We start from the raw sequence: 14,837 nt of genomic DNA on the forward strand, positions 1-14,837 counted from the left end.
TCATTTTTTACTTTGAATTTCCAGATGTTTCACAGTGTCATTTTTTACTTTGAATTTCCCCGATGTTTCACAGTGTCATTTTTAGCTCACCTGGCCCGAAGGGCCAAGTGAGCTTTTCCCATCACTTTGCGTCCGGCGTCCGTCGTCGTCCGTCGTCCGTCGTCTGTCGTCCGTCGTCCGTCGTCGTTGTTAACTTTTACAAAAATCTTCTCCTCTGAAACTACTGGGCCAAATTAAACCAAACTTGGCCACTATCATTATTGGGGTATCTAGTTTAAAAAATGTGTCCGGTGACCCGGCCAACTAACCAAGATGGCCGCCATGGCTAAAAATAGAACATAGGGGTAAAATGCAGTTTTTGGCTTATAACTCAAAAACCAAAGCATTTAGAGCAAATCTGACATGGGGTAAAATTGTTAATCAGGTCAAGATCTATCTGCCCTGAAATTTTCAGATGAATCAGACAACCCATTGTTGGGTTGCTGCCCCTAAATTGGTAATTTTAAGGAAATTTTACTGTTTTTGGTTATTATCTTGAATATTATTATAGATAGAAATAAACTGTGAACAGCAATAATGTTCAACAAAGTAAGATTTGCAAAAAAGTTACCATGACCGAAATGGTCAGTTGACCCCTGTAGGAGTTATTGCCCTTTTTCGTCCATTTTTAACCATTTTTCGAAAATCTTAGTAATCTTTTACAAAAATCTTCTCCTCTGAAACTTTTCGGCCAAATTAATCCAAACTTGGTCACAATCATCTTTGGGGTATCTAGTTTAAAAAATGTGTCCGGTGACCCTGCCATCGAACTAAGATGGACGCCAGAGCTAAAAATAGAACATAGGGGTGAATTGAAGATTTTGACTTATAACTCTGAAACCAAGGCATTTAGAGTAAATCTGACATGGGGTAATAGTGTTAATCAAGTGAAAATCTAGCTGCCCTGAAATTTTCAGACGAATAAAACAACTGGTTGTTGGGTTGCTGCCCCTGAATTAGCAATTTAAAGGAAATTTTGCCGTTTTTTGGTTATTATCTTGAATATTATTATAGATAGAGATAAACTGAAAACAGCAATAATGTTTAGCAAAGTAAGATCTACAAATAAGTCAACATGACCAAAACTGTCAGTTGACCCCTTGAGGAGTTATTGCACTTTAGAGTCAATTTTTAACAATTTTTCTGAACTTTTTTTTTATAGTTTACAAAAATCTCCTCTGAAACTAGTATGACAAATTTAACCAAATTGTTCACTATCATCATAAGGGTATTTAGTTTAAAAAATGTGTCCGATGACCCAGCCAACCAACCAAGATATACGCCATTGCTAACAAAAGAACATAGGGGTAAAATGAAGATTTTGGCTTATAACTCTGAAACCAAAGCATTTAGAGCAAATCTGATAAGGGTTAATTTTGTTTATCAGGTCAAGATTTATCTGCCCTAAAACTTTCAGATGAATTGGACAACAATTGTTGTTGGATTGCTGCTGCCGAAATTAATCAACAACACGAGATCTAAAACTTAATAAATATTGTTCAAAATATCAATTATCTATTAAAAGATGTTTTTGGTCATTAAAAAAATAAAGTTCTTCATTTTATCAAGGATTTGTACAGTTAGTTTAACTATACAAATCCTTGATAATGATTTTATAGTTTCTTAGATGTTTAGGAAAATATTTTTTCAATGTACAGTAATAGTGTCCCTTGTTCTCACTTTTCTGGGATAAATCTAATATAAAGTATTGGTATTGAATTATTATTTAAGAAATATTTGAACCATACCATTTACTTTACAAAAATGAAGACTATATATTTTCAGTGTAATGAGTTTTAGTTAATTGTACTTTGTTGTTTAAAAGTTTCTTTGTGGTAATAAGATAAAGCAAACAGAAACTCTTCAATGAAAAGTTAGAATATTCCTTTTCCCTGTTTTTGCAGTCTGTAGGTGAGTTTGCATAAGTTTAAAAATATAATGGGGACCCACAAAGTGCTTAGTATTTTTGATATAATATCATATATAGATACATAGGATTAATATAATTAAATGAAGAATCTGATTAGTTAGCATTCTAAATTTAGAATGTAAAATTAAAGTGTAAAATAAAAATGACCACATGAAAGTCATGAAAGGGAAGAATACATTACAGATAAAGGACAGCAAATAATATTAACCTGATTGAAATAGCTTAATTATTATTTTGCTGTTTATATTTATTTCACTGTGTTGTGCAGTTGAAAATAAGGTAGCATACAATTAAATGTATCTAATTTGCACACTTGTAAATTTAGCATTGTTTTTGCATGTTCCCAACAATGTCAATGTTGTTGTGGAGAAAACATTCTTGTAAAAGAGAAGGATGAAGTTAAAACAAGTTTTTAATGGATTAGAATATATTTAAATGTTTGATGAATAATCATTATAATTGCATTTAAATTAATAAAATATTTGAAGCATTTGTGCTCTGTTGTAACTTGTGAACTGATATAGTTGATTTGTAGTTCTACAAACTAAAAATTGAAAGACGTTCTCACTATTATTTTTATGATTTCTAATAATATCTGACTATGTAAAATGGGATCTATTAGTGATAGATCAATGAAAATATGTACAAAATGGATTGCTATCAGGTCATATCAGTTGCATGACTATGATATGAGGCGCTGTCCCTTTGGTCATGCTCATGGTCCAGTGATTTTATATGAAGTAGCAATTTTTATGGCCCAGCAACAAAGTTTTTTTTATCCTTTTCTGTCATTCCATCATTTTGCAACATACCTTTCATACATACTTTTTATCGTAACACCTTCAGAATATGGGCTGATATTTGGTATTTGAGTTACAGATCAAATTACGGTATGTTCTACTTCGCTATTTTGTTGCAGAAATTAAGGCCTTTGGACTTTATGATAAATTGTTTAAAATTAGTTATACAGACTTTATTTTCTAAATGCCTTATGATATTGGGCTGATTTTTGTTATGTGAGTTAATCATGATGAGTTACAGATCAAATTTTAGCTTTTGTTTCACTCCGGTTATGTTTGTCAAAATTACAGGCTTTTGACTTCGATAAATTTTTGAAAGACACAGTTATACAGACTTTTTTTCTAAACGTCTGTAGATATTAGGCTGATTTTTGGTATAATCAGCTACAGCTTAAGTTTAAGTTCCGCGCTGCTGATTTTTGTCTAAATTAAGGGTTTAAGACTTTGAAAATTGTTGAAAATCAGTCGTACAGACTTTTTTCTATCACCTTCAGATATTGGGCTGAATTTTATACGACCGCAAAAATTGAAATATAAATCTATGAAATTTTGACACCAGATTTATGACCACAAAAGGAAGATTGGGATTGATTTTGGGAGTTGAGGTCCCAACAGTTTAGGAATTAGGGGTAAAAAAGGGCCCAAATAAGCATTATTCTTAGTTTTTTCGCACAATAACTTTAGTATAAGTAATTAGAAATCAATGAAATTTAAACAGAAGGTTTATGACCACAAAAGGAAGATTGGGATTGATTTTGGGAGTTGATGCCCCAACAGTTTTAGAATTAGGGGCCAAAAAAGGTCCCAAATAAGCATTATTCTTGGGTTTTTGCACCATAACTTTAGTATAAGTTAATAGAAATCTATGAAAATTTAAACACAAGGTTTATGACCATAAAAGGAAGGTTGGGATTGAATTTTGGATTTTTGGTCCCAACAGTTAAGGAACATGTTGTGTCCGAATGTCATTTCTCATTCAAATTGCAATGTGCGTAAAATTTGATTTACCGTACTGTCTAAGGACGTTATCTTTTAATTCGAATTAAAAAGAAGAGTGACTGTGAATGCAATTAGTGAATTCGATTGGAGTTGAAAGTATGTGCGAACGAAGCATCAGTATTCTAGATACATCTATAGGTATATCTATAAGTATGTCTTAACAAGTGACAGCTCTATGGCAGAAAACACATATTATATTCATGATATATTTAAAGTTACTAATCATATTAGCTCTCATTATGCAATTGTTCATCTAGCCTTTCTTTTATCGCATTATGCATTTGTAACATTTTTTCCTCGGTATTGTACATTATTTGCATATATATGTATTTACAGATTTTTTAAGATGCCAAGAAGAAAAAATTGGAGGGCAGCAGAGGCGAAACGTGGTGTGAAAAACCCAATGAAAAAGACACTGACGGACTTAACTGGGGATACTGGCCCCATAAACAGTACTAGAATTGACCTTGACATGGGTGATACTGACACCCTCAATAACAGTATCTCAAATAACATGGGGGATACTGACCTCCACACAAATATAAACAACAGTAACTCAAATAACATGGGGGATACTGACCTCCACACAAATATAAACAACAGTAACTTGAAACTACTTGAAAAATCTGAATTGAATAAACTTGAAATATCTGAACTGAATATACTTGAAATATCTGAATTGAATGAACTTGAAATATCTGAATTAGATAAACTTGAAGTATCTGAGTTGAATCAAAACAGTAACAATAACTGTGCAAAAGAATTGAATCAAAACAGTAACAATAACTGTGCAAAAGAATTGAATCAAAACAGTAACAATAACTGTGCAAAAGAAACTTGTCAAATGCAAACAGATTTTCTGTCACATGAATCAAACAATCATTATGCAAAAACAGATTCTCATAGTAATATCCAAACTGATCTGTTGCAAAACCAAAATGAACAATATAAAAATAATTCAGAAGAAGAGCTATCAAAAAATGTCAATTCTTTTAATGCAAACTTTCTTAAATTTGGAACTTTTGACCAGTATGCCACAAAATTTGCTGCTCAAAGCAGGGGAAACCAATGTACATGTAATTGTTTAGTTTTCTTGTCACTTTCTTCTTTAAATTTTGATTCAAACACACTAAACCTGGATTACATTTTAAATAAAGGAGATGAAATTTACAGGAAGCATGTTCAAGAATTAACAACACAGGGATTATTTAAAAATATGCTTTTGAATTTTGATGAAATTCCTGTCAAAATTGAAATTCCTGAAGGGATTTTTATAGTTAACAAACAAAATATTCTGTTCGGTATAGCTTTACAGTACCAAGAGTTGACTGGATTTCTCTCATTACAAGAAGCAATTCAAAATTGTATGAAGCAGTCAAACAAATTTCTTATAATGATTGGAGCCATATGTTCTGCAGTTTATTATTATAATCATATATACTATTTATTTGACACTCATTCTCATTCAGAATGTACACTGAATAATCCATTAGATTCCTCTGGCAAAAGTATTTTGATTGGATTTGCTGACTTACATGACCTCCTCAGTTATTTGTATGCTTTTTACACAAGTTTACAAATTGATTTAGACTCTCAATATGAAATTTTACCTGTAAGTATCAGTAGTACAGATACTGAAAAAGATGTGACCAAGCAGATTAAGAATTATTTCGATGATCAGAAACTAAGGAATACAAAACAAACAAAAAATTCTTACCAGTATATGAAGGTACCCAAATTTGTATATATGAAAAATTACATGCAAAATAGAAGAAAAAATAAAAAATTCAAGGAGAAAGAATTAAATGCCATGCAAAATAAAAGAAAAAATAAAAAATTCAAGGAAAAAGAATTAAATGCGAAAAGATATTCAAGAAAGGATACACATTATAGAAAGACTGAAGCAGATAGAAAAAAGTCTCAGAGAGATAATTCTGATTTAAGACAAATAGAAAGACAAAGAGAACTTGTTGCTAAAAGAAAAGTTAGAAAGGATGAACATTATAGAAGGGCTGAAGCAGAAAGTAAGAAGTCTCAGAGAGATAATTCTGATTTAAGACAGATAGAAAGACAAAGAGAACTTGTTGCTAAAAGAGAAGTTAGAAAGGATGAACATTATAGAAGGGCTGAAGCAGAAAGTAAGAAGTCTCAGAGAGATAATTCTGATTTAAGACAGATAGAGAGACAAAGAGAACTTGCTGCTAAAAGAGAAGTTAGAAAGGATGAACATTATAGAAGGGCTGAAGCAGAAAGTAAGAAGTCTCAGAGAGATAATTCTGATTTTAGACAGATAGAAAGACAAAGAGAACTTGTTGCTAAAAGAGAAGTTAGAAAGGATGAACATTATAGAAGGGCTGAAGCAGAAAGTAAGAAGTCTCAGAGAGATAATTCTGATTTTAGACAGATAGAAAGACAAAGAGAACTTGTTGCTAAAAGAGAGGCTAGAAAGAATGAAGATTTCAATAAAAGAGAACTTGCTGCTAAAAGAGAAGCTAGAAAGAATGATGTTTTCAAAAGAAATGAAAAAGAAAAGAAAAATATTGCCAGACAAGATGAAGACTATAGAAAACATGAGTCCGAACGGGACTACCACAGAAAACAAGAATATAGGTCACATCCAGAAAATTTAGAAAATGAGCGTTTGAAGAAACAGGGTTCTAGACAGAACAAACTAGATATAGACAGATGTTATGATAAAACAGTTAAAAGTACTAAAAGAAAAAACGTTGATTTCACAGATCATGAAAAAAAACTAAAAAAAAAAAGAGTTCAAGGTATAACCCTTGATGCTTGCATCAGAAATTTTAAAACAAAAATTAATCATGGTCCTACATATATATGTACTTCATGTGAACAAACTTGGTTTTGTGATTCTGTAGTTAATTCTAAAACTGTCAAAATGACCACTCCTGCTAACATGTCTCATTGCTTTACTAATTTTAAATCTGTACTAGACATAGAATGGATATGTCATACTTGTCTCAATGCAATTAAAAAACAAAGAATTCCTCGATTTTCAATAGCCAATAAAATGGGATTTCCCCAAAGACCAAAAGAACTAAATTTGTATCCTTTAGAAGAGAGACTGTTATCATTAAGAATTCCTTTTATGCAGATTCGACAATTGCCTAGAGGTGGACAGTTATCAGTTAAAGGCAATGTTGTAAATGTGCCTGTTGAAGTTCAACCTACAATAAATTCACTTCCACATACAATAGAGAAATCAGGTACAATATCAGTTAAATTGAAGAAAAAGCTTGAATTCAAAAAATGTGATTTTAGTGAAAATGTCAGACCATTTGCTGTCATTTGTGCATTACATTATTTAATGAGAACAAGTGACTTGTACAAGTCTTCTGGGATTGAAATAAATGATGATTGGATTACCGAAATAGCAAAAATAAATGAAGAAGAAACACAAAATGAAAACAATAGTACAGAACAAGAGGATAACCAAGATCAGAATGATTCAGACGATGACTCCGATCATTTCAGTGAAGTAGATGGAAGTGAAACGCATGTTGGAAACACAGATACACTGTTAGATCACATTCCAGACGACAATCCACTATGTGATGCAGGTTTAACTTTTGCTCCTGGTGAAGGTCAACGACCAATTAGTCTCTACAGTGATCCTGATGCAGAGTACTTATCTTTTCCAACTATATTTTGTGGTCAAAGGAGACCAGATAACAAAGACAGGTCTGTTTCTGTTCACTATACTGACATTGTTAAATGGGAACTAAGGTCCATGGATAGGAGAGTAGCACAGTCTGTACCAAACATTTTTTTTAAGTTAAAGAAAATTCAGTTAAAAAACATAAGTGATAAGGTCAATCTTGCTCTAAGAAGGTGTCAATCAGAAGGAAAACAATGGACAGCAAAAGATGTACTGAACCCCAACACTGTGAATGATCTTGTAAGATTGGATGAAGGTTATTATATCTTTAGAAGTTTAAGAAATTCTCCAGTATACCTTGAAAAGAGGAAAAAAGATTTGTTTGCAATGATTAGACAGTTGGGTCTTCCAACGTGGTTTGGCTCTCTTTCATCTGCAGACACTAACTGGAAAGATTTGTTACGAATTCTAGGCAAATTAAATGATGGAAAAGAGTATACTGACAAAGAATTGGAAGAAATGGATTGGCATCAGAAATCTAAACTTGTTCAGAAAGACCCTGTGACATGCTCTAGATATTTTGATTATCGTGTCCAACAGTTTATCAACTTGGTGTTGAAAAGTGATCATGATCCTATTGGAAAATTGACAGATTTTTTTTATAGGGTTGAATTTCAACAGAGAGGTTCACCACATATTCATATCTTAATTTGGATTGAAAACGCACCAGTATATGAAAGTGATTCAAATGAAGATGTTGTAGCATTTATCGATAAATATGTCTCCTGTTCACTTTTAGAAAATGACAGTTTAGTCAATTTGCAAATTCATAAACATTCAAAAACGTGCAGAAAAAAAGGTCACCCAATTTGTCGTTTTGGTTTTCCCCTTCCACCTATGAAAGCAACAGTTATTTTAGAACCTTTGGGAGATAATGATGACATAGAAAAACACAAGGCTATATATAAAGAAATACAAAACGAAATTAATTCACTTCACAATTCTGAAGATATAGACCAGATGACATATGACATGTTTTTAGATGATGTGTTACAAATGAATGATGAAAATTACATAAAGGCCATTAGAAGCAACTTGAGTGGTCCAAAAGTTTTTCTCAAACGAAAACCATCTGAAGTCCGTGTTAATGGTTACATGAAAACTGTTTTGGTAGCCTGGCAAGCAAATCATGATTTACAGTTTGTTTTAGATGCATTTGCATGTGCAGTGTATATTGTTTCATACATAAGTAAATCACAAAAAGGTATGAGTGCATTACTAGACCAAGCAGCAAAAGAAGCACGACAGGGAAATTTAGACTTAAAGCATCAAGTAAGACACATTGGGAATTACTTTTCAAATTCTGTTGAAACAAGCGCACAAGAAGCAACCTACTTAACACTACAGATGCCTTTAACAAAAGCTACAAGACAAGTTGTATTCATTAACACATCTCCATGTCACAAAAGAACTTTCCTCCTAAAGCAATCATCAGCCCTAGAAAAACTAGGCCCAGACTCTACTGAAATAGAATCAGACAATGATATTAAAAGATACTCGCGTAGACCAAAACAACTGGAGAATTGGTGTCTAGCCGACTATGTATCTGAACTTGAATTTCAGTATCCTAAAACTTCACAGTCCTCAGATGATCATGAAACAGAACAGCAAGATCATGAATCTGAAAGTGAAAATGAAGAGGTAAATGCAGATGTTTTAGAAGAAACAGATAACAAAATCGACATAACTCTGAAAAATGGTATTAGAATATATCAAAGAAAAACACCTAAGGTTATAAGATATGTTAAATACAATTACAAGACTGACTCTGAAAACTTCTACAGAGAACGCTTAATGTTATTTTATCCATGGAGAAATGAACTTTCAGATTTGCAATGTGGACATGAAACATTTGAAAAAAAGTACTTGACTGTTGCAAGACTATTAGAAAAAAAAGCCAAGCAATATGAGGGTAAAGTAATAGATCTAGAGAAAGCTATAGAAGAGGCAGAAAATGAATGTAATGAGAATGATCAAGTAGCACCTGCCACACAACAAGTAGAAATGGAAGATGCTGAAATAGGCCCAACAGAATCTGAACAGTATGTTCATTTCAATCCAGATAGACCAACAGAACATAGACTGTATGATATGTCACGTGAAGTTGGAATAGAAGCAAGAACAGTAGAATTGACAAATCATGCCAACAGAATAAGTGAGACTGATTATTTTGGATTGATAAGATCCTTGAATAAAAAGCAGTGGGAGTTTTTCCAACATGTTGTCACATGGGTTAAAACAAAACATGAACCATTTTATACATTTTTGACAGGTGGAGCAGGATGCGGAAAATCTGTAGTTGTCAGAGCAATATTTCAAGCTTTACACAGACACTTATGTTCTATTGAAGGTGAGGACCCTGACGATATAAGAATTCTTCTTTGTGCTCCTACTGGAAAGGCAGCTTACAATATAAATGGTCTGACCATTCACAATGCTTTCCAGATACAACCAAATAAAGGACTTGACCAGTCACTGTCATGTGATGTTCTCAATACACTCAGAATGAAATACAGAAATTTGTCTCTGATTTTGATTGATGAAATTTCAATGGTTGGAAACAAAATGTTCTCTTTACTGGAAAGAAGGCTGAAAAAAATCAAGGGAAGCAACTGTTCATTTGGTGGCGTCAGTATCATAGCTATTGGTGACTTTTTCCAACTCCAGCCTGTATTTGACAGCTGGATTTTCAATGATCTAAGCAAGGGATTAACAGCATTAGCCCCTAATTACTGGAAATTATTATTTTCTTTTCATGAACTTACTGAAATAATGAGACAAAAAGATGATTTAGAATTTGCTCTGCTACTAAATAGGTTGAGACAAAATCAGCTGACTGAAAATGATTTTGCAATTTTAAGTACCAGAACTGTTTCAATCAGTGATCCAACATACAGAACTAATGCTACACATTTGTTTGTTGAAAATGCTTTAGTAGATAATTTTAATTTGCTATACATATCTAAATTAGGCTCACAAAAGGTTAATGTTAAAGCAGTTGACACAGTTTGTGGGGATTTACCAGCATCTGTAAAAACAAAATTACTTAGCTCTTTACCAGAAAAACAGTCTGATACAGCCAATCTTGCAAAAGAAGTAGTACTAGCAATTGGGATGAAATATGATCTTACAGCTAATATTGAAGTCACTGATGGTCTTACAAATGGTTCAACTTGTGAACTTAAATTGATTGAGTGCAAAACTACATCTTTAAGACCAAGTATCATATGGGTTAAGTTTGAAGATGCCAGAATAGGTGCTAACAATAGAAAAAAATATTCACACTTGTACGGAAAAGATGTTGAAAAAACATGGACTCCAATGTTTGACATTAAAAGATCATTTACCTACAAATATAAGACTTTTGAAAGAATTCAGTTTCCTCTTCGCCCAGCAGCCGGAAAAACAATTCATAAATCGCAAGGAGATACATTACACGAGGTTGTTGTTAGTCTGAAATCAAAACGTAAAGGGAAAATACCACATATTCACTATGTTGCACTAAGCAGAGTTACATCTTTAACTGGATTACAGATATTAGATCTTAATAAAGAAGCAATAGCTGTAGCAGATTGTGTTCGACAAGAATTAGACAGACTAAGGACAGATGCAACTCTACAGTTGTGCTTTAATCCATTATATAACTTATCAAGTAACTATTTTAAAGTAGTTTTTCACAACGCAAGGTCATTGCATGCTCATTTTAATGATCTTAAATCAGACCCTAACATCTTGGATGCTGATGTTATTGGTATTGCTGAATCAAGACTTATTTCAACAGATAAAAATGATGATTTTCATGTACCTGGTTTTGAACCACCAGTTCGATTAGACCAACAGCAAACAAACTTTAATACAAGACCACCTCATGGATTGGTTTTATATTATCGAAATGATTGTATTCTTCACAATACAGTAACTTTCTCTACTCCATCTTTAGAGTTTGTTATAGCAGACATAATATCACCCAGCAAAGGTCTTTTTCAGGTTGTCTTTGTTTACAAAGCACCAAACTGCAAATTGCAACAACTAAAAGATACTTTCCTTGCAAACCTTCTTCCTGACGTGTATTTAAGACATCCAAAAATTATCATAATGGGAGACTTTAATATTGATTTAAACACTGGGAACACTTCTTTTTTAAAGTTCATGATAGATTCATTTTGCTGTTCACAAATTGTGTCTAAACCTACTACATCTTATGGTACATTGTTGGACTTAATTTTCCTAAATTTTGATAGTAGGCTAAATTTTGAAACAGATGTTCTTGATTCCTATTGGTCAGATCATAAAGTTATATATGTAGCCATTGAAACACAATGATTCAGTGCCATAATTATTTTATATGCCAAAACCAGCTTTGTTTGAAACCATGAAAATCAAACCCGCTGAAAAACATGACACATTTGCGGTTGCTGAAAATGCAACCTCAAATGTGCAGGAGTGGTTTTAAAAGAAAATGGGTTTCCACTCCAACAGATTTGCCTTTTTATAAGTAGGAATAGAAATGAGTTGGCTTCAAGACTCCTGATATCCAGTTTTACCTATTTAGAAGAAAGCTTCTTTGCAAAGCTTTCTTCTTTATAGGTTCACTGCATAAACGATAACAGAGGTTTGAAATTTGAAACTGTGTTGCTTTGACTTCCATAAAGCAGAAAGGCCATTGGTGATTGGTCAACCATTTTGCTATGGAAGAAAAGTAGAATTCCATTCATTTCAAGTTAGTAATGATTGGAGACATCAAATTTTAGAACTTCTACTACCTGAATGCTCATTGTATCAGTGGAGAGTTGTGTGCACTTCGCATGAGAACACTCCTGATATTTACTTGTTATAAATGTATATATATATAATTCTTGAAATATTTGTTTTTGAATACAATCAAAAGCCATTGCCTTAATATAGATGTAAGAAAGGAGTTTTGAAGACCACAAGTTCCATGCCTCATTTCTCTTCCTACAAAATGATTAAATTAAATGGGCTGTTTCGTGAACTATGATTATATAATCAAAATGTTTATAATGTTGAAATCCTTGCTGTTATGTACATAAATTCATTGTAATTTTTTATATAGATAACTTGATACAATTTACAATACTTTTGTTCACTGTACATACATGATATACTGTGGATTCATTTATTTTCGTGGATATCAATTTTCGTGGTTTGAGGAAAACTTACATATTCGTGGATATTTAATTTTGTGGTTTTGATAAAAGTCCACACTCATTCCTTTACAAAATTTGTATTTCGTTGAACATTTGAATTCGTGGTTCTCCTATACCTATGAAATCCACGAAAATTGGTATCCAACGAATATTAATGAATCCACAGTACTAAACATATATCATGATATTAATTATGTACAGTTTACTTTTTGTAATGCCAAATTAATCTGTATATTTATCTCATCCAATATTCATTGACTTTTCTGTTGAAGAAATGCTCTCAGGTTCATATCAGACATAATAAATCAGTTTCTGTACAAATACCACATATTTTATTATAATATAATTACTTGGAGTTCTCCAAATTAAAAAAAAACAATCCATAAATCCATTATTTTTGATTTCTTATGATTTCAATTATGTCTTATTCTAAGTACAGGTTTATCAAAATGTGTAAATCATTAATTTATGCAAAGAGTTAAATGTTCAGAAAAAAAATTCAAATATTGCATTAATCTGTCATTTTCTCAACTTTGTGGTTGCATTTTTGCTTATACATTTAATAAATATGTAGAAGTCATTTATAAAACAGAAACTAATGAACAATTCATGTAAACATTTGCTTCATAGAGAAAAAAATTGTCAACATTTGCTTAATAGAAAAGAATTTGTGAACATTTGCTTAATAGAGCAGAAATTTGTGACAATATGCTTAATGGAGCAGAAATTTGTGAACATTTGCTTTATAGAGTAGAAATTTGTGAACATTTGCTTAATAGAGCAGAAATTTGTGAACATTTGCTTAATGGAGCAGAAATTTGTGAACATTTGCTTTATAGAGTAGAAATTTGTGAACATTTGCTTAATAGAGCAGAAATTTGTGAACATTTGCTTAATAGAGCAGAAATTTGTGACATTTGCCAAAACAAAAGAACTTGTGAACATTTGCTTAATAGAGTAGAAATTTGTGAACATTTGCTTAATAGAGCAGAAATTTGTGACATTTGCTTAACAGAGCAGAAATTTGTGAACATTTGCTTAATGGAGCAGAAATTTGTGAACATTTGCTTGTAATTAATAGAGTAGAAATTTGTGAACATTTGCTTAATAGAGCAGAAATTTGTGAACATTTGCTTAATAAAGCAGAAATTTTTGAACATTTGCTTAATACAGCAGAAAGTTGTAAACATTTGCTTAATAGAGTAGAAATTTGTAACATTTGCTTAATAGAGCAGAAATTTGTGAACATTTGCTTAATAAAGCAGACATTTGTGAATGTTTGCTTAATAGAGAAGAAATTTGAGAACATTTAATGACTGTTTTATAATAAGCCAATGTAAAATGAATTCAGTAAACTAACTGCTGAAGAAAATAAGAATTATATAGATTGTTTCAATAACATCATACAACAATTAATAAACATATGGAGTAAACTTTTGAATCTTGCATTATAGCATATGCACCAGAACTGATATGAATAAAGTTTATAACAGAAATACTATGGTATAACTCAGTATACCATGAATAGAAATGAAACAAAAATGATATTTACTTTGACAGATAGTTGTTAAATGCTCAAGAGGAAATACATTATATATAGAATCTAAACACTTTAAGTTGGAAAAAACTGCTGAATATTCTTCTCAACAAGTCCTTACAAATTAACTTCAAGAAATTTTGAAGGTCAAGTTATGGAAACAATAATTATATCATAATATAATCGTTGTGTCATTTTTTACTGTTTTTACTGTCATATTTTGACTTTGAAAATGTGTTGTTATAGAATGTAAATATTGTTCTATAAGTGAACAATTCAATGCACATTTATAAAAAAAATGTATAAGACAATGAATATTATAATGCATTATTTGAAATATTTGATGTGTTAAAATTTTTCATAATAAACTATTAATTTGATGTCTTTCATTATTTTTCACACCCCATTCATTTTTGAAATTGATAAGAACAAAACTTCCAGTCAAGAAGAGAAATAAAAATGAGTCACAACCCAAAAATGACAAACAAATAGCAGCTTCACACATGTTAGAACTACTATAAAGGTCGTCTCTATTTAAGCTAGCAAAAACTTAGTTCTCTGTGTCTACCTTGTTCAATTCAAGTAATACCTATTAATTTTGAATCTTAATTTAAAGGTCAGATCACCACTCATAAAAGATGATAATCTTGGGTTCAGTAAAAAGATTGATACAGTTGATCTGTTG

The 14,837-nt window shown here is 31.7% G+C and overlaps 2 protein-coding genes across 4 annotated transcripts in view; both read left to right on the forward strand.

The window, feature by feature from the left end:
• LOC143073657 (ras-specific guanine nucleotide-releasing factor 2-like) overlaps positions 1–14,837 on the forward strand; it is a 170,874-nt gene that overhangs the window by 24,197 nt on the left and 131,840 nt on the right. The window lies entirely within an intron of this gene.
• LOC143073656 (uncharacterized) lies at positions 83–14,532 on the forward strand. Its single transcript, XM_076249355.1, has one exon. It carries the CDS (start codon positions 3,944–3,946, stop codon positions 11,768–11,770), a length of 7,827 nt encoding a protein of 2,608 aa, XP_076105470.1. The 5' UTR covers positions 83–3,943; the 3' UTR covers positions 11,771–14,532.

The sequence above is a fragment of the Mytilus galloprovincialis genome, chromosome 4, assembly GCF_965363235.1.
Source record: "Mytilus galloprovincialis chromosome 4, xbMytGall1.hap1.1, whole genome shotgun sequence".
Taxonomy (NCBI): domain Eukaryota; kingdom Metazoa; phylum Mollusca; class Bivalvia; order Mytilida; family Mytilidae; genus Mytilus; species Mytilus galloprovincialis.